Source organism: Lates calcarifer, linkage group LG19 (assembly GCF_001640805.2).
Source record: "Lates calcarifer isolate ASB-BC8 linkage group LG19, TLL_Latcal_v3, whole genome shotgun sequence".
NCBI lineage: Eukaryota > Metazoa > Chordata > Actinopteri > Centropomidae > Lates > Lates calcarifer.
In genome coordinates this window covers 23,723,100-23,746,992 of record NC_066851.1, presented here as the reverse complement: position 1 = coordinate 23,746,992, position 23,893 = coordinate 23,723,100, and the positions used below count along the sequence as shown (strand labels likewise).

The 23,893-nt window shown below is 42.6% G+C and overlaps 1 protein-coding gene across 1 annotated transcript in view; it reads right to left on the bottom strand.

Annotated features, from left to right (window-relative positions):
* LOC108901617 (neuronal PAS domain-containing protein 3) overlaps positions 1–23,893 on the bottom strand; it is a 238,661-nt gene that overhangs the window by 128,530 nt on the left and 86,238 nt on the right. Inside the window, exon 3 of the mRNA XM_018703165.1 lies at positions 12,938–13,182. Within this exon, the coding sequence (XP_018558681.1) occupies positions 12,938–13,182 (245 nt within the window). The remainder of the gene's footprint in view (positions 1–12,937; positions 13,183–23,893) is intronic.

The following is a 23,893-nucleotide window of genomic DNA, read 5'->3' as shown; positions in this document are numbered from 1 at the left end:
ATGGAGAAGAAAAGCAGGAGACAATAGAGGAAGAAAGATGAGAAAATGATTCTCATCTCCAAACCCAATTTGTTTCTTCTCACGATATAAAACACCTCACAAATACATGGTTTCATCTTTACTACCAGACTCCACTGACAAAAACAGCAATTTTACCAAACACAACTCAGGAGCTGCTGGAATACCACCGCCTCCATCTGTTAGTTTGCTTGTATTGCTGTGTGATACTTTGAGTAGTGAAAGAAGTAATCAGATACTTTACATGAGTCAAAGTACACAAACAAACAAAACAAAGGCAGTGGTATTCCAGCAGTTTCTGTGTTCTGCGCGGTAAAATCACTGTTTTTGTCAATGGAGTCTGGTAGTGATATATAGTGACGTTTCTACTCTAAACTCAAGTGCAACAAAGACCTAAAGACACTTTCTTTTTATCAAACTCTGTATTTAACCTTCCTCAGACTTTTAGAAGAAGCTCTCCAAATGTATTTTCCAGGTACAGACACAAATAAACACAGAATCCGTGCCACGCTGATGCTGGTCTGAGATACAGGAAGTCATAGAAGCATAAAGACGTATGATAAAGTGATGGAGGGATAAAAAAAAATGGAGGATAGAGGAATGAAAGCATGAAGATGGAAACACAGATGAAGGATGAGATGGTGGGAGAGAGGAGAGGGATGGAGGGATGGGAGAAGGAGGACGAGTGTTTCAGAGAGCAGTTATGAGTGTTATTAAGAAATGGCTCGACCGCTAACGGAGCGTTCAGATGGCGGTACAGCTGAACGCTTCACGGCCCAGCAAACACAAGCTCAGCCGCCCTCTCTCTCTCTCCCTCTCTCGCCAGTTTATCTAATTCGCTCTCTGTGTCCTCTAACTCTCCCCTGTTACGATTTTAAATTGTAAAAATCCATTAAATCCATTGGTTTCGATCAGAGAGTGCAGCCAGTCTGTCCATGTGTGTGTTATTATATAACTGTGTCTGTGGGTGTATGTGTTTATCTCTGTGTGCGTCGCCACATGTTTATTTCTTTCTGTGTGCACAGGCAGTAAACAAGGTAATAACAGTGGCTGAGCTCTTGCAGACGATTCACTGCCATCAAGAGCTTTGACTGGGGCAGCGTCCTCCAATATGACACTATCAATCCCTCAATAGATTTTATGATACATAGCTATGATAATCAGTTCACTGAATGCACAGGATTATTGACAACAACCGGACATTATGGACAGGATTCCTACAGAGATAGGCTCTTTTTATTAAGAGGAAGATTCTTTTTGTTTCACCCAGAACATCAGTACCAGACTCCATTGACAAAAACAGGAATTTTACCAAGCAGAACACAGGAGCTGCTGGAATACCACTGCCTCCATCTGTTAGTGTGTTTGTGTTACTGTGTGAAGTAATCAGATACTTTATATCAGTAATAGTACCACATAGTAAGACAGTACTAGATTAAGAAGGGAGTTATCCTTTAACTTTCAAGAGTAAAAATACTCAGACAGTAAACTGGTCCTTGTCAGTGTTTATTATTATATATGATGCTACGATGTTTAAGTTGGAGCTAATTTTAACTACTTTATACACTGTTGGGTAGTTTAAAGTAGTACAAGATCATAATACATTTCTTGTGTCACTACTCTGTGAGAACCTTTTTAACACTGAAACTCTGCAAATTTGAAACACATTGTTTTCACATCAAAAGTAACTAGTAACTAAAGCTGTCAGATAAATGTAGTGGAGTAAAAATTGCCTCTGGGATGCAGTGAGGTAAAAGTGTAAAGCACTGAATGGAAACATAGTGCTTCAGATTTGTGCTTAGTTAGATTACACCACTGCTACTGAAGATCTTTCATTCACACTTGTGTGCTTGTTGGGGACTATTTTGAGCAGTGGATGAATCCACATTTAGTGCTGTGAGTGTTTGGGAGTGTGGACTGATGAATTCTGTAAATGTTATGATGATTTCAGGGAATACATTTTTTATTCTGTAAACTTCAGAACTATTCCAATTATGTATTTTCCTTCTACCAAACCCAGTGCATTAAAATTTAAATTCAGATTAGACAACATTTCTGCAAATGTGTCTACAATACGAAAGCAGTTTGTTTTCAATATTTTACTAGTGACTAGAGAACAACTATTTCAAGAAATGTGTCTGTGTTAAGAGCTCTGATTGTGATGGTCACCTTCTGATTTCACATTTTTAAACATCTCACATATTTTAGCTCCTGCTGGATCTTATTAGGACTCAGTGTATTTATTATATTCACACAATAAGAATCACTTTTTACAAGTGCAATTAATATAACCAAGAGAAATTTGTTTGAAATTCCCAAATTAATGAAACATTCAGACTAAATGTTTGTAGTTAATTTTCCTGTGCAGCACATTGTGGACAAGTCATCGCTCCTAAGTGTGTGAAGACATTTAGATTTTACATTAAAATTACACAACTTTTTCTGGTGATTGTCTAACAGTTTTTATTTTATATGTGAAAACAAAAAGTCTGATTCTTCCTCAAACTATCAAAGAACCGACATCCTTCAGCTCAAGTTATAAGATAAAAACAGTCACAATTTTCAGCCTTTAGGACATTTTTCTATATAGTAATGAGCATATTGTGGCCCCACATACACAGTTTCCATGGTAACTACATTTCTATATTTATTGGTGGGTATACTCTAGATACCAAGAGAATTTGATGGGTAAAACTCCACATCCATGCCTACTCCCTCAACTCCCGACCAGCCCAATCATGTGTATTGGCAATCGGTGCTGCAGCTCTTTAAAAAGCTTCTTATTCCCCAGTTTATTCTGACATTTTGATTCACGATCAGCTGTGGGAGGAGGAGGAGGGAAAAAATAATTAAAAAATAAAAAACACCCTTTGAGACAAACTCAGGCCGCTTAACTAATTACCAACATATATCACCGCTGGCTCCGACAAGCCAATTACACCTGATTGGAAATACTTTACTTTGTTCAACACACGCTTTTCATGTCGGTTTTAATTCAGTGTCAAAGCTTGCCTTTCTGAATATTAGAGTGGATGATTGACTGCTGAGGGCCTTACAGTGTACGGTACATAAGCCAATAATGTCCCATTTGTCTGGTATAGAGGGAAAGCGGGATAAACAGATTAGAAAAGGACATTAGATGTATAACTGGGTTAGTAAGGACATCAGCTCTAATGGGTAAACGTCCTTCACAAGAGTCTCACTATGATTAATACAAAGTGATACCAGTGACTGTGGGACTTCCCAGAACCAGAAAATGACAGACGTGATGGGAACGAAAGTTAAATTAACAGAACAAATAAAAAAGGGATGCATATACTGTGTATCGAAGGCAACCATGACCAAGGTGTTCATCTTGAACTAGAAATTTAAGACCCCTTAAACGTCCTTCTCAACCCGCACATGTATTGTTTGAAGTTATTCAGGAGCCTCTTTAAAGCCCCCTATGATGACCCCTGAAACCTTTTACAGACTCTGAAAACAGTGTAAAAGATGTTTAAAATCCCTGAAAACAATCACTGACTCCCTTTTGACCTTGATGCTGTGAAACCTTCAACAACACTTGCAACGCCAAAAATACAGTCCCTTGATGACACCTGAAACCCCCTCCCAGAACTCTTCAAAGACCTCTAAAATCCTTGAAATCCCCTAAAAGCCCTAAAAACCCATTTAAAAAATAATATTTGCAACTTGCTAAAACATGTCTAAACATCCACAAAATCCTGTAAAAATAACTCAAATTGTCTTAAACAACTTCTGAACCCTTGAAATGACATCTGCAACCCCTAAAAGATCAATAGAAAACTCTACAACACCCAAAAACCTGTACATCTCTTTAGAAAAACAACCCAAACTGCTGAGACCGGAGATAGACTCCTCAAATGACATCTGCAACCATTCAAAGACATCCTAGAAGATTTGTAAAATCCTTTTAAACCCTTGAACCTTAAATGGCCCTAAAATGCTGTCAGCAGTTCCTTAATTACCCAGAGCAAGCTTCAGGAATCTCCTCCAGACTTGCCTTAAAAACCTTTCAAATGAACCTCAACAATGTCAGCAAGATAAACTGGGTCTTTTATCATTAATTGCATCACCTGCATCATAGGTTCTGATCACATTTGGGTCGTGAATATCCAGATATGTTCTCCACCACTGAACCAGACCAAACTTCTTCTTTTAACTGAGCTGATCACAGTGCATCACGGAGATCACGACAGTAATCGTGCACAGAACCAGACTGGATTGACCAAAGTGTAACCAAACATCCGACTTCTTCACTGCAATCACTCCGGAGGAAAATCAGGCATCAGAACTGAGTTCTGATGCCAAATCTGTGTCGACACTCAGTGAGACAAAAACATGTCATTTCATATGCAAACCCGCAGAGAGAAACGCAGCCTGATTCAATGAGTGAATGACTCTCACTGCCTCTCTCTGAGCGTCCCCGTGTTCTAGTTAATTGTAACGTCTTTCAGAGGGTAAACAGAAACAAGCAACGATATTTTCTGTCATTACAACACATTGTTGGACAACAACACTTCCCGGAGCTGTTTTGTGTTTGCCAACAAAATAAAGAAAAAAGACAGAGAGGGGGGGAAAGGTGTTTGAGTAATTGTTTCCATGGTGATTATTTTTTCCTCTTTGGTGTGTGAGTGTGTGACAGCATGCAGGACAAGAGAGAGGAAGGAAAAGACAGAAAAAAAAAAAAGAAAAGATGAACGAAACGCCCAGCAGCCACGTCGGGAGCCGAAAGCAATTTCCTCGTCTAAATTTAGTTATGCAAAGCCTATGGGCATCATCAGCATTTTGTAATTAGTTTTATAATTACTGCTGTTTCCCTCTCCCTCTGTCATTCCATTTTTCTTTACACCGAGACTGGGGAATCAAAACATCTCGCACTCGCAGCTGGCCAAATTACTCTCCGTTTATTAAGTGCGAGCATGCACGGTGAGCGCTTTTAGCCGGCGGACGGAGCGGCGTCTCTGCAGCAGCAGAGCCGAGCGGGGGCTTGGCCAGCGGCCCGACAGCAACACCGCGGGTTTCTACAGCGAGAGAGCTGAAGCAGCGTTTGACAACTTTATTATGTGAAGAAGCAGCAGCTGCCCCTGCTCAACTCTTTTTAGGTTTAAGATTAGATTTGTGGGTAAAAAAAAGAAAAGGCTGGAGTGATTACAGCTGGAAGTGGGGGATGGAGATAACAATTATCACCCAATGTGTACATGACGTAGTCCAGATAATTGAGGTTCTGTGTTTCATATGCTTTGGTTCAATCCCACTGTGCTTAGTTTAGGAGAGGAGTCCTGTTGCTGTTATCAGACATCAGTGGAAGACGATCCCGCTGTTAAATGACAGCTAACCTGAATTTAACAGCTGGAGGGAGATCAGAGCGGTTAGCTTACAGACGGAAACAACAGGCTGTTAGTTGCAGAGTGTCTCATGATCTGTCAATACGAATCTGCATCACCTCACACCTTAAAGCAGTATATACAGTCAGTGTCAGGTGAACACCTCAAGAGTCCTGTTATTCAGGATTTCCATTTATCTGCTTGTTCCATATTTCTGTAAAGCTAAACCTGACATATTTAGTATCGTTTGAATTTTGAACCTCTGCTTGAATTGAAACTAGATTAATGTGTGTTTGAACACTGCTTGTCTGTGAAACACTGCGCTGGATTAATGGACACACTGACTGGTTTAATACTGGCTCCTTTTACACGGAGATCGCACTTGCTGTTTTTCTTGAGAATGTGAATATTACATGGTGAAAAAAGCAATGTAATTTTTTTCGGTCGATTTTTGAGCTTTCGCACCATGTGACCACATCAGCATCCTACAAATATGTCTCCAACTGGCCATTGATTCAAGTCTGTGACTGGCTCCACTGCCAGCGTAAAGGTGAGACAACAACTCCCACCTCTTCCAGCTTTCGCACCTTTTCTACAGAACAGCGAGGCAGAATAATGGCGCAATATTTCCACCTTGAAGAGGCTGTGTAAAAAAGGTTAATGATGTGACATGCATGCTTGTTAAACTGGGCCTGTTAGCTAATTTAAAAGGGTAGTGTATAATTCCATTTTTAAGTTCAGACAGCAACAGTGTCTACCAATTTTTGATTTTAATTTAAATTTTGGCCGTAACATGAAAAGCAAAATGGGACTAATTTTGGTTTTATTATACATCCTGTTCACACAAATGGAAAAATGAATTTAAATTTGATTAAATGACTTCACTTTAATATTGGCAGCTCTGGACTTCCATAATCTGAGGTCTCCTTTATTTGCAGATAGGACCAATCAGATTAAACGATGGCACCGCCTCTCTGTATATTCTGAACACCCAGTCATTTTAAACGAACATCTCATGCTAAACGTGCACAGTCAGACTGCAGCGAGCGTTGGGTTAGGTTGGGGGAGGTGGGAGGGGTTTGATGTGAGCGCTGTGTTTATCCGGGTGTCGGGGTCACTGTGTTCCCTCAGTATAATGGAGGAAGCCATTAGCCCAGCCAGCAGGCCGCATCATAAAAATGTCAGCTGGTACAAAGAGACGAGATGGATCATAACGAGACGAGACTCCCGCTGCTCTCCTCCTCTGTCTCTCTGCCTCTCTCTCTCAGCCTCACTGATAGCCTCTGTCTCTCTAATTGACTGTCTCGTTTATTTTTCTCTCCTTCTCCCCCCGTCTCGTCTTTATCCCTCTCATTTTTCTATTCAGTCTCTATCCTCTGATGTTCCTCTTTTTTCCTACTCTCTCTCTCTCTCTCAGTGCTTACTGTCTCACTAAGCAGGAGGTTGATTTTGTATAAAGCGGCAGTCTGGCTGTATGTAATGCTAAGTGGATGGGAACACACACACACATAAATACACACTTTTAAGAACTGGAGGACTCGGCTAACATCACAGTAAAGTGTAGATGATGCCTCACAACATGGTTTCTGACATGTAGAGGGTGGGGGAGGGGCCGGGTTAAGATGTCTACTTTGCTGTAGCAGCAGTCCTGTTAACCCTAACCCAGTCCTCCACACGACTCCGGGGTTCTCTGAGTTTGAAAACTCGAGGGTTGTGTTTTAGTCTGGAGACTGTCGGAAACGACGTCGCAGACGTCCACGTTCGCTTCCTGATCGGGGTCTCATCAGTCACGACGTATCCTTCCCTGATTCGTCACGCTCCTATCATGTGACCCCTCAAACAGCATCTGCCTATCAGAGATGAACGCTGGTTTTTAATGACTTCTAAGTCTTTTTAACTGATCTACAGTTCAGCATCAAACCTTTTCACACTGAGTTTTTTTTCCCGCACGATTAATTCACAAGGATCCCATTGGTTGGTCTCTGCCTCCTCACCCCACAAGATCTCACACTGTCCCACAAACGTCCTAAAAAATATGTTAGCAACCAGCCACAGTGGAGCCTGAGCATCTGTATATTCACAGGAAGGATCTCACATTTTCACGTTCTATATTCGCATCGTGCTGTTTGTGAAAAGGCCTTTACTCTCTGAACTCTCTGGACCTGATTCCAGCAGTTTAAGCTGCTGTATCACTCAGTCAGAGGGAGACTGAACCTGCAACAACAGGTGTTCAGGGAGGTGTTTTCTGACCCATCACAGTGATTCTGAAGCTGAGATTTTAAGGTGAAATAGTCACATATTGTTGCTTTAAAGGGAAACAAGTCAAAAAGGCTGGAAAAGCTAAATAAAATTCTCAGCATTGGAGTAAACTATTCATCATTCTGACAATACAGAACAACAGTCTAACAACACCATTTTCTACTATTTTTTATTTATAAAAGAGACATATGCAATTAGTAAAATGTTCCTTTTTTAATTAACAAATTTGCATGGCAGTACGTCGCCTCGCAGCACCAAATCATTAAGTCGGTTTTCTGGTTTTGCAAACTTAATTGTCCAATGAAACTAATTCTAATATGAATCAAATCTGAAAGAAATACTCACAATTAATTTTACACATTCAAATCTCTTGGAATAAATTATCTCTGCCCTGATGACCACGTCACTAACAGACTGAGACTGGACAAAGACATTACTCTGCAAGTCACAAGTTGACTGGAAGCACTTAAGTTCATGAGAGAGCAAACATATCAGTCAGGTGTTAAGATTTCGATGCACTAATCTGATTTTAATCATTCATTTTTGGCTCCAAAAGCTAAAGCACAAAATAAGTCTGCACAACCTCTGCATTTACTTACATTAATAATCATAAACTGGTTCTTAAAGGTGATACAGAAGAAATATTTTCACATTAAAAACCACATGAAATGACCCCCTGTGTGCACACACTCACACACACACACACACACACACACACCTTATACCTTATGAGCTCCTGCACTGAGCCATAAATAGGTTTGTGGGTCTTATAAAAAATGCCATAATTTATATTTTAATAACCGAGAGAGAAGATATTTATACAGAATGTAAAGTAGCAAAGGTGTGAATGACACAGGGTGTGTGTGTGTGTGTGTGTGTGTGTGTGTTTACAAGATGTGTGCGCTCAGTTTGCATTTCTGCAGGTATACGTGTGTGAGTCCTTAATATGTACGTGTGTGTATCTGTGGGTATAAAATATGTGTAAAACCTATGAGTATATTTGTTTATAGGAATGTGTGTGTGTGTGTGTGTGTGTGAAGTTGTTTGCTTATGTGTGGAGTACAGTGAGGCTGTCTGTGTGTGTGTGTGTGTGTGTGTGTGTGTGTGTGTGTGTGTGTGTGTGTGTGTCTTGATTGTAGACTGGCTCATGAAGTGTGGCATTTTGGTGTCTGCTGCTCTCTGCATGCATAATGAATAGCCAGGTGTCGGAGGGGGTCACACACACACATCACACACATGCAACAGACTGTCAGACAGACACACAAAGGCTGAAACACTGCTACACACACTGTCGAACACACATACTGTATGCACGCGTGCATCCACAACACACACACACACACACACACACACACAGCGGTAAAATCCACACATAAACACACCGACCAACATTCAGTCACATGGTGGAGTGGTGAGTGGTCAGTCATATAAACACACACACACACACACACACACACACACACACACACACACACACACACACACACACACAGGCTGGGTGTCAGGATGCTCCAAAGGTCATGGTTGTTTGTGTGGCGTCCTGCAGCAGATGTGGAGACTCTCTGACAGGAAGTCAAAACCTCCAACACTAAACTGTAGAAGAGCAACTGATGGGTCAATTACTGCAAAGGTCAATGGGGGAGGAAGAGGAGGGGAAGAGGAGGAAGGACAGAGGAGGAGAAGCAGTGAAAGGAAGATGAGGGAGAAGGAGGAGGAAAAGAAGAGGGAAGGGCAGGAGAGAAGAAAAGAGGGAGAAGATGAAGGGAGGATGAGGAGGTGAGGGGCAGGAAGTTAGGAAAAAGAGGGTTATGAAGAAGAGGAGTAAAGGAGGAGGAGAGGAGGAGGAGGAGACAAGTAGTACGAAGAGCAAAGAAACAGGGAGGAAGGGTGAGGTTGAAGGCAGGAAGAAAAGAAAAGAAAAGAGAGGGATGTATACGGAGGAAGAAGAGAGACTGAAGACACAAAGGAACAGAAAGTGTGGAGGAGAGAAAAGAGGAAAGCAGGGAGGAGGTGAAAAGGTGCAAAAATGGAGGAGAAGGACATGAAGAGACGAAAAGGACAGGAAAAAAGAGGACGACCAGGAAGTCAAGGAGAGAGCAGCGAAGGAGAATAAGAAGAAGAAGGGAGGAGAGGAGGAGAAATGAGCTGAGAAGTGGAGGTCAAACAGCTTCAGCTCTGATGCTGCTCATTCAGAGGAGCGCTTCATTTATACACCTGCACCTGCCTTAATGAGAGAGGGAGAGAAAAGAAGGAAAACCCAATAAATGAGGGTATTCTCAGTGGGTCAAACAGAGAGAGAGTATGGAGTCATCAGGAGGAGTACCACACACACCACACACACTCACACTCACACACACTCACACACACACACACACACTCACACACACAAACAGCCATCTTCATTACCTGAACCGATGCAGAGCAGCTACACAGAGGCCAAAATCAATAACTCCCTGCTGTACTGAACACTCTGCAACACACACACACACACACACACTCACACACACACACACACATACACCACACAGACACAAACTAACACACAAAACAATTACAAAGGAAAAAGTCACACAGGCATGGACACACACACACACACACACACACACACACACACAGACACACACAGTCTTTTGGAGGAGGATATTCATTCATTAGAGTCAGTCAATAGGAGAGAGAGAACACAACACACACACACACACACATACACATACACACAATCCTGCAAAAGGAGTGTATGTGAGTGTGTTGTGTGTTTTATGTGTGTGTGTTGTTACAGTGGGAGGGACAATCTGATTAAATTGTAGTTTCTGTGTGTGTGTATGTGTGTGATATTCACATACAAGGTGAGACGCCTCACCTTCCTGTGTGTGTGTGTGTGTGTGTGTGTGTGTGTGTGTGTTGTTCAGACCTGTGTTAGGTTGAAGTTTATGCTTCTGTTCAGCTTCACGGCTGAAAACATCGAGGATCATCAGCTAACGCCGGCGTTATTCACCTCAGCACAGAGAAGGACTGAAACTGAAACACACAGGTGTGTTATAGCTTCATAGCAGCTAACCTAGCTAAAGTTAGCACCCAGCGGCGCCAAGCCGTGTTTTTTTTATTTGTTTAAAAACTGTAACATATCAGCTGCAGCCGTTCAGGTGTTTGGACTCTGATCTGTTGAAACAACACGGGACACAGCGCTGCGGCATCTCGGAAACAGGATTTTCATCGGTCGTGACGTCACAACTTAATCAGATCGTCGCTCACGTCCTCGTGTGCCGTCGAGGAGTAGGGTCAAGAAACTGTAAACACCTTAACACCATGTTTACACCAGAGATCAACGAGAAGGAACAGGTTGTAGGAGACGTCAGACTAGGCAGGAAAAAAAATCTGACATGCCAGCCACCCGTTCATCAGTCCTTAGATTCATATTCAGACTGACGCGTCGTCTGAACTGGGCCTGACTCCAACACTACGAGAAGAGAGCGTGACTCGCTGTGATTCCCTCTGACAGGAAGTAGGGCCGTGTTACAGGAAATACACACACACACACACACACACACACACACTAATTTGGTGTGTACATTTCTGTTCTGTTCATTAAAATGCATGTGCCTCTTCAAAGAGCTGACGACAATGATGCCATCTGCTGTTGTGTGGTGAGGGTATGTACACACACACACACACACACACACACACACACATGCTGTTGCACCTTCACAAGCACACAAACATTTACTTTTATTCACACATTACCACATTCTGAACTACAATCCTGCTCTTGGACACATTACAGCTCTGCACACAGGTAAATATCCTGGCTGGAGTTCTTACACACACACACACACACACACACAGAGAGAGAGAGAGAGAGAGAGAGAGAGAAACACACCACCAGAAATTTCAAGCAATTTGCTTTCATCTTTGGGTCATTCCTACAAGCCCAAATGTCCCTTTTAAAAGCGAGCGCTCCTCTTCTCCTCTAAGTGCGTCGCACAAAGGGCCCATTTCAAAGGCAAATTCCACTTAGATTCACAAGTGCTGTGTATACTCTGGTACTCCAGGCAGAAATTCATCAAAGCTTAATGTTCCCTTCACAGAAAATCACTTAGCGCAGAAGCTAGCCGTCTGTGTGTGTGTGTGTGTGTGTGTGTGTGTGTGTGTGTGTGTGTGTGTGTGTTTCTGCAGCTTTTCTGTGTTGTTTGATAGCAGTTTAAAGGGCTAGACAGTCACTGCAGCGCTGCTCGCCGTCGGACCGATCCGCCCCTGTTTATATGTTCAGATTCATTAGAATAAAAAGGTTTGTTTGAAAATACAAAGACAAGCCTGTAAGGAAGCTAAATAAGAGACTAAAGCTGCTGTTATGAATTAGCTTCCAATGAGAGGAAGTGTTAGGACTGAAACAAAAAGTGATGGTGACATAATTTGAGTCAGAAATCCTGAAAAATAACGTCATATAAGCTGTTGTTATAGAGCAGTAGTGTGTCATGCAAGTAATAATATTTTACATATTTATAAGGAATCTCTGAGGAAGAGGTTTTCTTTTTCTATCTTTTGCAGTCCAGATGAAAAACAATCTTTCAGGACTTCAGAGACTTAATATTATGATGGTTTATAGTTAATCAAAGAATGTACGATCTCCCATCTGACTCTGTCAACCAGCCCAGCTGCAGTTAACTGGCCTGTGAATTCTTGAGGTATGGCCAAAGATGTGTTTTGTATGATCACAGTGACTTTTGATCATCTTTGAGTCAAAGTGAATGTTTGAGCCAAATTTGAAGAAATTCAAATTCAGGGTGGTACTGAGATATATCCCAAGTATTGGAGGATTTAATGCTTTAATTTGCAGATTCAATTAAATTCTGATTAAAATTCACAATTAAATTTCTGTTCGCACACAAAAATCACTGGAAAGGTGTGAGTAGGCTGAGGCAAAGATTCGACCGCACACATTTAAAATGATTCAACTTCACAGATAAAGTTTTACTTTATACTGAAGCTGCTTAACTCCATGAACACACATGACAGAAGAGTTAAAGTTCGTTCTTATCTACTGACTACACCGTCGGTTTTGCTGCAACATTTTGAGGAAGGCATCCACGGTAAATGGATAATTTAACTTTTAACTGGTACAAAAATAGTTATGGAACAAGAAGACACTCAAGGGTCAAGATTCAATGAACCATCGCTCCCTGGTTTCTTAAAGACTCTTTAGATTCTTGCAGTGTAAAAACTGTTTAAAGAATGTCTAAAGAACCATTTCTGTACACAGAACCACAATCAGTGGGTTAAAATCACATCCCGTCTTTGAGCCCCGCCCGTGTCCATCCTACCTTTGACGGAGGTGTTGGGCGGTGGTCCCTCGATGCGCAGATTCCACGGCGGGTCTCCCTGGTTGGCGAAGTCCCTCATCTTCAGGTAGCTGATGGTGAGCCGGATGATGGAGGCCTTGTCCAGCTGGCTGGTGATGGCGCCCGGCAGCGGCAGCATCTTGGCCAATTCATAAAACTCAAAGTTCTCCTTTCCCCGCCGCGATCGTGCCGCGTCACGTGACTTCTCCTTCCTCAGAGCCTGCAGCCTGGGAGGAGAGCAGAGGACATAAGACATCAGATTACTGAAGACGTGATGTGCAGAATGTGGTTCACTGTGATACAGTGTTTAATGCCAGTGGAGCAATAAGACGACAAACAAGACGATCCCTCCTCTGTTGCTCCTCCTGAGGTTTCTCAGGTTTTCGTGGTGAAACCATTCATCCATTTTCTTCCACTAATCTAGTCTCAAGGCTGCGCTGAGTATTCCTCTCCGCAGGAACGTTTTCCCGCTCCTCCTGAGGGATCCTGAGATGCATTCCCAGGTCAGATGGGATATATAATCCCTCCCAGTTGGAGGTGTCCAGTAGACCTCCAAAGGAAAGCGCCCAGGAGACGTGACTAAACCCTAACCACGTTAACCCAAACAGCATGGAAATGACCGGGGTCGCTGGCTGCAGTTTGTGTTATTTGACCACAGATTGAAGAGACCCTGTGGGGTCAAACTTCAAGGTTGACAAAAGATTAATGAGACTTCTTCTGGGACTAGGTTCTGACAGTTTCTAGATATGAACACTGGCACATTTTGAGGATCTTTCCTTCCTAACACACCTTCCTTCCCTGATGCTCTTCCCTCACTCCTTCACTGAATTATCTCATAAACCTAGACTATAAAGTACCTGACAGTCTGTCTCTCCATTTCCCTTTATGCCACAGTTACTCTTTTCCTCCATCCTCTCCATCACTTTCCACTCTATTACTTCATACCAAAGAGCTGCTCTGTTTATTCTCCCTCCCTCTCTCTCTCGCTTTCACCCTTCAACAACAACAGTGACGACCATACTTTCCCGCAGCCTCTCATCATCATCGGACGCCGTTATGAATTAACTCTGCAATAAATCAGCTGCTAAAAACCTCTGTGGGCTTCCTGCCGGCCACACACACACACACACACACACACATAAAGACAGGTGATTAATTTTTGCCTGAGAAAAAAAATGCGCGAGAAAGAGTGTTAGAGGGATAAAAGGGGGAGAGGGGGATGTAAAGAGAAGGAGAGGGATGAGATGGAGGGATAGCGGACAAACACTTTAGAGGAGGAGGAAGAGGAGGAGGAGGAGGAGAAGGAGGAGGGAGGAGGAGTTGTTTAGGGCTAGAGATGAAAAATGGCTGTCATCTGGCAAAGAATATCATTTTCATACTGTTTGTCATTTATTTATCAGGGAGAACAAACAGTAAGTGGAGAGGAGAGGAGGATAGGAAAAGAGAGGAGGAGAGGAGGAGAGGAGAGGAGAGGAGGAGAGAGGAGGAGTTTCTTTAGTCAAATTTAGTTTTTAACCTTCTTATAAAGATTTTTTTTAAAGGTAGAAACCATGTTCCACATGTGTCAGCCTCCAGCTCTAGCATCCATAGGCTGACTTTATCATTATTTAATCTAGTTCATTGTTAATGTTAAGCTGAATAACTGCCACTGATTGTATACAAGAACCGAAAAGAAAAAGAAGAATTTAACGTCATGCTCTTCTTGTATTTTCTAACAGATTCATACAGATGTTTCAACTGAACCTAAACACTCACTCCAACATCAGTTCTCCTCTGTTAGGACTGTTACCGTGGCACTGCAGGTGTTTTTATAACCTGTTAGATTCTCAACAAACAGACAAAAACGACAGGTGCTGAACATCAGGACAGAAGGAGGAGAGAGAGAGAGCGAGGGCTAAGATGGCCGACAGAGCCAGAGAACCCCATGTGACCCAGGTCAGCCTCTCGTAGCTGCTAGGCTAACTGCAGGTTCACGACCTGGATCTACCGGTCATCTGACGGCGAGACGTTGTTAGGGTCTGACATAAGACTCAGAATAAGTTCCACCTGGTGACATGTTGTTGGCTGTAAAAGAAATAAAAGACGTACTGGAAAAGCTCAGCATCCATCCTGTTCTAAGAGTATTCCAGAAATGACTTCAGCCTCGGTACGTCACAGCTGCGTGCACGTTTAGGTGAATACAGAAAAGTACATGAGAGTGTTTACTCCCAGCTCTACTCATTAGTCAGGAGACAGAATTAGAAAAAGAAGCATGAACATTCACTTTGAAATCCTGACCTACTGATTTTTATCCTCACAACACAGAGAATAAGGCAGCAGCAGTGTGTGTGTGTGTGTGTGTGTGTGTGTGACGCCTGCAGTGATGGCTGCTGGGAGAGCGAGGAGCAGCGAGGCAGATGGAATTTATTTGTTCCGCAAACTTGGAAAGCATTATGTTGACGGACGACAAATATGTCTTCATGTCTGTCTGCTCTGTGTGTGTGTGTGTGTGTGTGTGTGGATATGTGAGAGTGTGTGTAAGTGGACAAGGAGGTGTGTTTGACCTTGACTCAAACAGACATATTTATCATGTACCGGATGAGTAGGTAAATGCAACACTTGTTGTGATCTGTGTGTGTGTGTGTGTGTGTGTGTGTGTTTGGGTCTTATAAACATGAAATGAAACCGTGTCGTAAAGTTCAGCCGGGTGACTTGATGGTGTTTTAAAGAGCTTGTCACGCCATGCACAGTAGGTGTGTGTTCGTGTGTGTGTGTCACGTCGTAAAGTTCAGCGAGGTGGGTCGATGGCTTTTTAAAGAGCTTGTCAGCTGAAAGGAAGAGATATGTGTGTTTCTGTGTGTGTGTGTGTGCGACTTCTCTAAGTGTGTATTCATGCAGAGAGGGTCGGGGTTTAACGTCCAGGTCAATTGGAGGTCAAACTGACCGTCAGTCATGTGACAGGACGGGCCGTCGTCGGGCAGATTTACTGCCTGACGATCTGAAAACCAGGTATCAGTAAAAATACCTGCAAATCAGCTGTAAATCTGACACACACACACACACACACACACACACACACACACACACACACACACACAGCTTTGCTTCTGATGCTTTGTAAAGTAAAACTGATCAGACTCAGTACGATCATTCACTCCATTTTTCATTCATCATTGTGGGAGAATCCTTCCTAACTAAAGAGGAACGTATGGAGCGAACAGCCCCGCTCCGGTTTGCCTGTTGGCTCATTAGGAGGAGGCAGCAGGACTTCACTGCAGAGACCAGTACCTGAACATCTTGACTCCAACCAGGTGGTTTTTGTGCCTAAACCAAACAACAGGGGTTTTTGTAAGTGCTGGCTGTCACTCAGATGGCCGGACATTAACACGTTTTCATCTGACTACTTAATAACTGTTTCAGGTCACCGTCACTTGATGGGAAACTTTTTATCAGTGTTAATGACTGTGTCTGTCTGGAGAGGAGGACTGAACCCTGAAGGCTTCTGTACCAGAAAATAAAATACAACGAGCTGTTTAACGATGAAAACAACACAAACTAGTTTGTTTAAATATATTTTCATCTTTATATTCTTCTAGTCAGAGATAGTCATGTAGCTATGGTCCTCAGATAACAGGACAACAATCACAAACATCTGACCTCAGTGTCAGAAATTACCGCTCTGATCATTTCTATTAGTGACTTTCCAAAGCAGCAGCTGAAGAACAACAAGCAGCTTTAATCACTCACAAAAACTATAAAGACAAAATATACACACACTGTGTATCTACTGAAATACTCACTAATGCATTTAGGTTTTATTGTGTAGTTACTTTCCTCAGAGACTGGAGCACATTTACTTTCATGCCTGCCTCATTCTGTTTGAGCACAATCCAATTTTTGTTCAATTTATATTTTGGGGGATAAACTCTCTGCTTAATTTTTCTGTTCTGTCCAGATATCAGAGTATCTGTTTACCTGATCAGCTCATCCATCAACAGAGGCCAAACTGAGAGGGAGAATATTTAAAGAAAATAATGAAATAAAATAAAATCCATGCAGGAATGTCTGCGATGAGATAAAGAGAAACACGGCGAGCAATATGAAGAGAGAGATGAAGGCGGGAGATAAAAGTCAGGAACGCTGCACGGTGGCCGACGGGGGAAATCTGCAGAGGTTTGAGGTCCTGACCGCTGATAGCCATCACACACACACACACACACACACTTACAATCTGCAGCATTTGAAGCCCTTAACAACTGATAGAAATCTCTCTCTGCACACATAAACACACACACTGAGTTTTAAGTTAAACAAAAGACAGTACAGATTTGAGTCTGGCTGAGATGGACGATCAGATAATATAAAGTGTGTGAGCGAGGGAGCAAACGTGAGTTAATATGAGAGCTAAAGGAGGAGAACAACAGAAAGAATAAAGAAGGGAAGAGGAGAAAGAAGAGGTCAGGAGTCATTTAGAAATAATCTCAAATCTAAAGGTTTAAAATGGTAAAAGTTTCAGGGATGAAGCAAAGTTATGGAGATGAGTTACACAGTTCTTACACAACATTATGGACAGGATTCCTACAGAGATCCTTGTAGATACATCTCTATATATCTCTACCAGACTCCATTGACAAAAACAGGGATTTAACCAGGAGCTGCTGGAATACCACTGCCTCCATCTGTTAGTGTGTCTGTGTTACTGTGTGACTTTCAGGAGGAAGAAGTAATCAGATACTTTACTGAAGTCAAAGTACCACACAGTAACACAAACACACTAACAGATGGAGGCAGTGGTATTCCAGCAGCTCCTGGTTAAATCCCTGTTTTTGTCAATGGAGTCTGGTAGAGATATATAGAGATGTTTCTGGTTAAACTAAAGGATCTGACTCTTTAATAAAAAGGAATCCTGTCCATAATGTTGTTGAAGAGAAAGAGGAAGAATAAAAAAGATGGAGAGATGGAGGAGGAGGTAGAGAGAAGGATGAGAGCTCTCTCTCCTTCGCCTCCTCATCTCTCTCTCTCTCTCTCTCTCTCTCTCTGTCTTTCAATTCAGCCAATCAGGTGACCTGCAGCCAAGGTTCCACCCCGTCAACTCTGAGGAGGACGAGAACTGAGGAGAACGTGCACACACACACTGACACACACACACACACACACACACACACACACACACACACACACACACACTCTCAGACAAAAGGCCCTTGAGGAGGAGGGTAATTGCTTCCATGGCGATGGGAAAGGAAGGCAGAGAACAAGTGTCACTTTGGATTAAGCCCCGCCTGCTGACATCGCCATGGCGATGACACTGCTGCTTGCTATATGTGTGTGTGTGTGTGTGTGTGTGTGTGTGTGTGTGTGTGTGTGTGATCACTGATCAGGGGACCGAGTGCCAAAACCAATCTACTTACTGAGAAAGAGGCAAAGAAAGAAAGAAAGATAGAAGATAACAAAACGCTGAAGTAAGGAAATAAAAGGAACGAAATGAAAGAGAGAGAGAAGAGAGAGAGAGAAGAGACTGATCTGAAAGAGGTGAAGAGAGAGAAGAGCGAGGGAGGAGGGAAAACAAAGAGAGAGATCAGGACAGGTCCAGATGACAGAGACAAAAAGAGAGAGAGTTGATCACTGAAATCTGCTCTTGTATTGATTGTATTGTATTGATCATAAAGGCAGAATAACCCGATCATGTGAAATAAACCCAACAAATTACAGGATTAAAACCTGCTGGGACTCAGAGAGGGAGCGAGGGACTGAATGGGATTGTGTGTGTCGTGCCAGCTATTTTGTGTTTAGTCAGTTTTGTTGCTAGCAACGACAGGAATGCGACTTACTGTGTTTGTGTGAGTTTGTGTGTGGATGAACCGTAGAGACAGGAAGAGGAGAAACACAGACGAGGGTTTGACGACGTTTTACACTTTAGTTAAGTTTTAATCTGCGTTTCTACAACTTTCCTCTGATAAAAATGTACAGGTTGTTTGTGTGCAAAGTGTGTGTTATGGGTGGGAACAACAGCAAGTAAAATCTGAAAGAAAGAGGGAGAGAGGGAGGGAGGGAGAGTGTAATCCACCTCTACCAGGAAACCCTGGCTTCACCTCCTGCAGCTAAACACACAGACACAGCATCATTCCAGGGCTAATCATCCTCCAGTAGGATTGTAGTGATGGAGGGATCAGTGTGAACTCCTGCAGAGAACTGATGCTAAGTCCCCCCATCCTACTGAGAATCAGAATCAGACTTTATTGCCAAGTAAGTTTCCACATACGAGGAAGTGGTCTTTGGTGCAGAAGAGCAGTGACAGTAAACAAAGACAGATAGAGAAGTAAGGATAAACCTTGGGGGGGGGGGGGGACTATCTTCAGCGGCGGATTAATCCACATTTGGTGCTGTAGTGAGTATCTGGGGTGTGTCTGAATAAACTGTGTGTTCATGGTGATGAAGGAACATGTCTCCCTCTGCAACAACAGAGGGTTTCTAATAGTTTTTGGAAACAATGGAGCTCAGTGGCTCAGAGGAATAAGATATATCAGGCTTTGGATACACACAATATACACTCAAGGTCTCTCTCTCTCTCTCTCTCTCTCTCTCTCTCTCTCTCTCTCTCATTGAGACATTCTGGAAAATGTCCTGCAGTGTTTGGACGTGTTCACACCGTCTATCTGTTTTACCAATCTCTGCCTGCCACGCTGCTTTAGCATCAACCCGAGCATGACAGCAAGCAGGCCGGCTGCAGTTTACCACCGCTAAAACACACACACACACACACACACACACACACACACACACACACACACACACAGTTCCAGGTGACAACACACTGTTTTACAGAAATAAACATGAGACTGGTCTGTTTTCAGTGAGATTAAATTTGGGGTTTCCCCTGCAGATTCTCCCTGTGTCTGGTCTTTGTGCTAAGCTAAGCTAACCATGAGGCACACAGGTGAACTGGTATACACCTTCCCTACAGTATGGATACTGACTGCAGGGCGGGGTGGGGCGGGGCCAGAGCGAGCGGCAGGAGCAAACGTTTCAAACACACACGGCGTTCACAGAGTGGAAAGTCGTGTTGACAGTGTGAGCAGTGTTACAGCTTCCTCCATCCTGTTAGCTACAATCCTGTTAGCTGCTCCCACCACATCACACACACACACACACACACACACAAAGGACTGTGGGAAATGAAGGACTTTATCTTCCTTTTTTTCACAGTTGGAGAAGAGAATGATCCTGTTACAACTGAGGTCAACTTGTGTGGTTTTATGTCTTTTTATGACACAACTAGTCTTATATTAATATTATTATTATTTTCAAACTACTTCATGTGTTTGTCTTTACATTTTATCAATTTCATTCTTCTGCTCTCTAAATAATTGTTTATCTGGAGTCAAACAGGTTGATTATTTTGCTGAAAGTCTTTAAATCAGCGTTGGCTTTACGACAGTTTGGAAACTAAAAACAGAAATAATTCTATCCATATAAAATCTGTCTGTGGCTTTAAAACCCACAGATACAGTCTCTTAGTCAAACAAATATATATTTAACTTCCCTTCCTGTTTAAACAGTGACATCATTTATTCATTGAATATTTATAATGTCATTTTTAGCTTCCAGACATTTTGTCATTTAATTTCAACAACAGCAGTTATCTCCTCTGGAAGGAAACTTTAATGCACAAATCCATTAATGCACAACACAGCACAATTAAGCAAAGCTCATATGACTAATACGATAAGGAATATTACGGGGTAATAATGTGAATTTTATGGATATGAGACGAGGGGTTTTAATTACTAAAGATGAATAGTAACATGAATCAATAACGAAATCCGACATGAATAAACGCACGGTGGCAAATTACAGGGAGTCACAGTGTCAGTGATGGACTTTTAGGTGTCGGAAAACAAAACAAGACACAAAATAAAAGAACAAACAGAAAACTAAATGTGTTAATGAGAAAAACATCAGTAACTTCAGCTGTAATATAAACCTGATGCTGCTGGGAAATCAGATTCCAGGTTCATCTGTCAGCTGAAGATTTACTCCTTTAATAATAATAATGCTTTTAACCACAGTCACGTTCTAATAAACTCAGGTGATATTCTACAATAATTCTTACAGATGAGGCTCATTAATCAGTTTGAAATAAAGGTAGGAAATAAAATACAGATTTAAAGATGGCTTTAAAAACAGTCAAAACAACACTTAGCCGAGTGAGCTAATTAAAAAGCTAGCGAGCTAACTGACTCTGCTAACGTCGTAACGTGCACAGTGGTGTTTACATCCAATCACAGACCAGTTATTAATAGCAGCGCTCCAAACCGTGATCTTTACCCCGCCTACAAAGCTACAGCTAAAAGCTAGTGAGCTAGCTCGTCGTTCGAGGTTAGCTTCAAATCTGAAAAGTGATCAAAGCTGCAGAGATCTGCTCTGTCACTTTAATCAAAGCCCTGATAAAGTCACAGACACGTTTGAGGTTCTGCTGCGATTTCAGTGACAAAATGCAAAACGTCACCTCCTCATTCTGCAACAAGGAGGCAGGAAGGAGGTGAGGAGGCAGAGGAAGGAAATAAAGAAATAAAATCATATGAATAATAAAAAAAAGAGAAGCCAAAACAATGAGGGCTGATAGATAGAGAGAGGCAGATCACAGATGCTGAAGGGCAGTGGGGAAAAGAGGGATGATGAAAGAGGGATGTAAGAAGAACAGGAGGTGACAGCTGCACAGGAAGGTTTAATCATCCTCACCTCCTCTGAACTCACCCTCTCCCTCTCTCCCCATCCCTTTCTTTTTTCTTTTCCCTTCACCACATTTCTTCCTCCCTCCTCCTCCTTTCACTTCATCCCTCCTGACCTCTCTCCACTCTCTTCCTTCCACGTGTATCCTTATTTCTTTGTCTTTTCTTCTCACCTTTCCTCTCCATCTTTACTTCCTGTCTTTCTTCCTCCACTCTTCTTTCATCCTATGTCCTTACTTCCTCACCTCTCCTCTCTTCTCCTCCACTTCCTCTTCATTCTTTCTTCTCCTTCTGCCCTCTGCTTTTTCCTTCCTTTCTCATCTCCTTCCTTCCTTCCGTCTCCTCCTCTGTCCTTGTTTCCTCTCCTTTCCTTTGGTCTCCTCTCCTCCCCTCTCTCCTCCTCCTCCCTGGGTTCAGTGGTGTGGAACAGTTCAGTATTAGCTCTGAAATTAGCAGCAGTCCCTCGTTAAAGAGTTGGCAGGAGTGCACACACACACACACACACACACACACACACACACACACACACACAGTGTTAATGGTATAAAAGCTGCTGCCACCTTGGAGACACAAAATTACTTGAGCACCTCTTTCTCTTCGTGTCTTTATCATTTCTTCTATTTTTCTTTCTCTCACTGCAATCCTTCCTCCTCCCTCTCTCTCTCTTTCTCTCTCTCTTTTGTCTCCATCACCTCCTCCCTCACTCCTCTCCTCTCTCTCTCTCCTTGTCCCCCTGTAACCTTCAAACAAAGGAAACAACTCCTCCTCTCCTCCTCTCCTCCTCCTCCTCCTCCTCTCTGGCTGACAGCCAGCAGACAGTGAATGAGTCTTCCTCCCGTGACAACCTCCATCCTCATCTCTTACTTTTCCTCTATGTCATTCTTTTCTCTTTTTCCACACCTCCTCCTCCTCATTTATATCTGATTTTTTTCATTTCTCCTCCCTCACCTACTTTTACTCTCCTCTTTCCTTCCTTACCTCTCTTGTCCTTGTAATCCACCAGTTTATTTTCCATCCTTCCTGTTTTTTCTGTCTTTCTCCTCCAACTGTTAAAACGATGCACTGATTCCTTCCTGAGCTGCAGTGATGGAAGCAGCACTCAGATCCTGTCATTCAGTAACACTATCACATTGTTGAAATACTCTCTTACAGTATACAGCATGTGTCTTAACAAGAGACAGGCTAACTGTTTCCCTCTGCTTTCAGTCTTTAAGCTAAGCTAAGCTAACCTCGTCCTGACTGCAGCTCTGAACTGAAAACATTCATTTGAGATTGGTCTCCATCGTCCTCTCTAAGGCCCCGCTCAGACTAAATCAATTCTCCTTGACGTTGACCAATAGGAAAACAGAATGCTCTCAAAATGTTGCACTATTCCTTTAACATGAAAGAAATTTCTTTAAAATCAGTCGGCTCGATTGATTCACAACATCAGTGATCAAGGAAGTTGCAGTGAGTGACATTATCAAGTACACACACACACACACACACACACACACACACACACACACACAGCAGTGCGATGCAGACCTGTGGATCAGATAACAAGATGGTAGCATCGCAGGCCAAGACAGAGTCAGGACCTGACGGAGGGACGTCTGTGTGTGTTTCTGTGTGTGTGTGTGTGTGTGTGTGTGTGTGTTGGTGTTTTTATACGTGTGCTTCAGGTGTTTATGTACTTGAGTTGTGTGTGAATGAGAAGCAAAAAGGTATTTTGGCAGAATATCACACACGGTGTGGTGTAGCCTCTCCACAGGCCTCTGAGCTCTACAGCGCTAATTAGTTTGGCAACAGAGTCAGAACAACATACCTTTGGCCTACAACACTCACTACACACACACACACACACACACACACACACACACACACACACACACACATCCATACAGCCCTTTCCAACATCTACACACTGTCAAACACACCTGTGCACTGAAACAAACACACACTCTGCTGCTGATGTGAAGTTTAAATCAGCAGCTCATCATTCAGACCAGGACTTTGAATTCCATCTTTTCAGACTGAACTAATCAATTACTATTGATTAAGACATAAACACACATTCAGCTGTTTACAGTGGTCAGCTGCCCGCCAGGAACTCTGACCAAAACTTGCACTGAATTTTTTTCAAAGCTACTGTCGTCAAACATTTCGTACTGCGTCACCGACTCGCGCCAAAATATTTTAGTGACGTTCACTCGCACTGACCGGTCATACCACAGTTGGTCCCTGG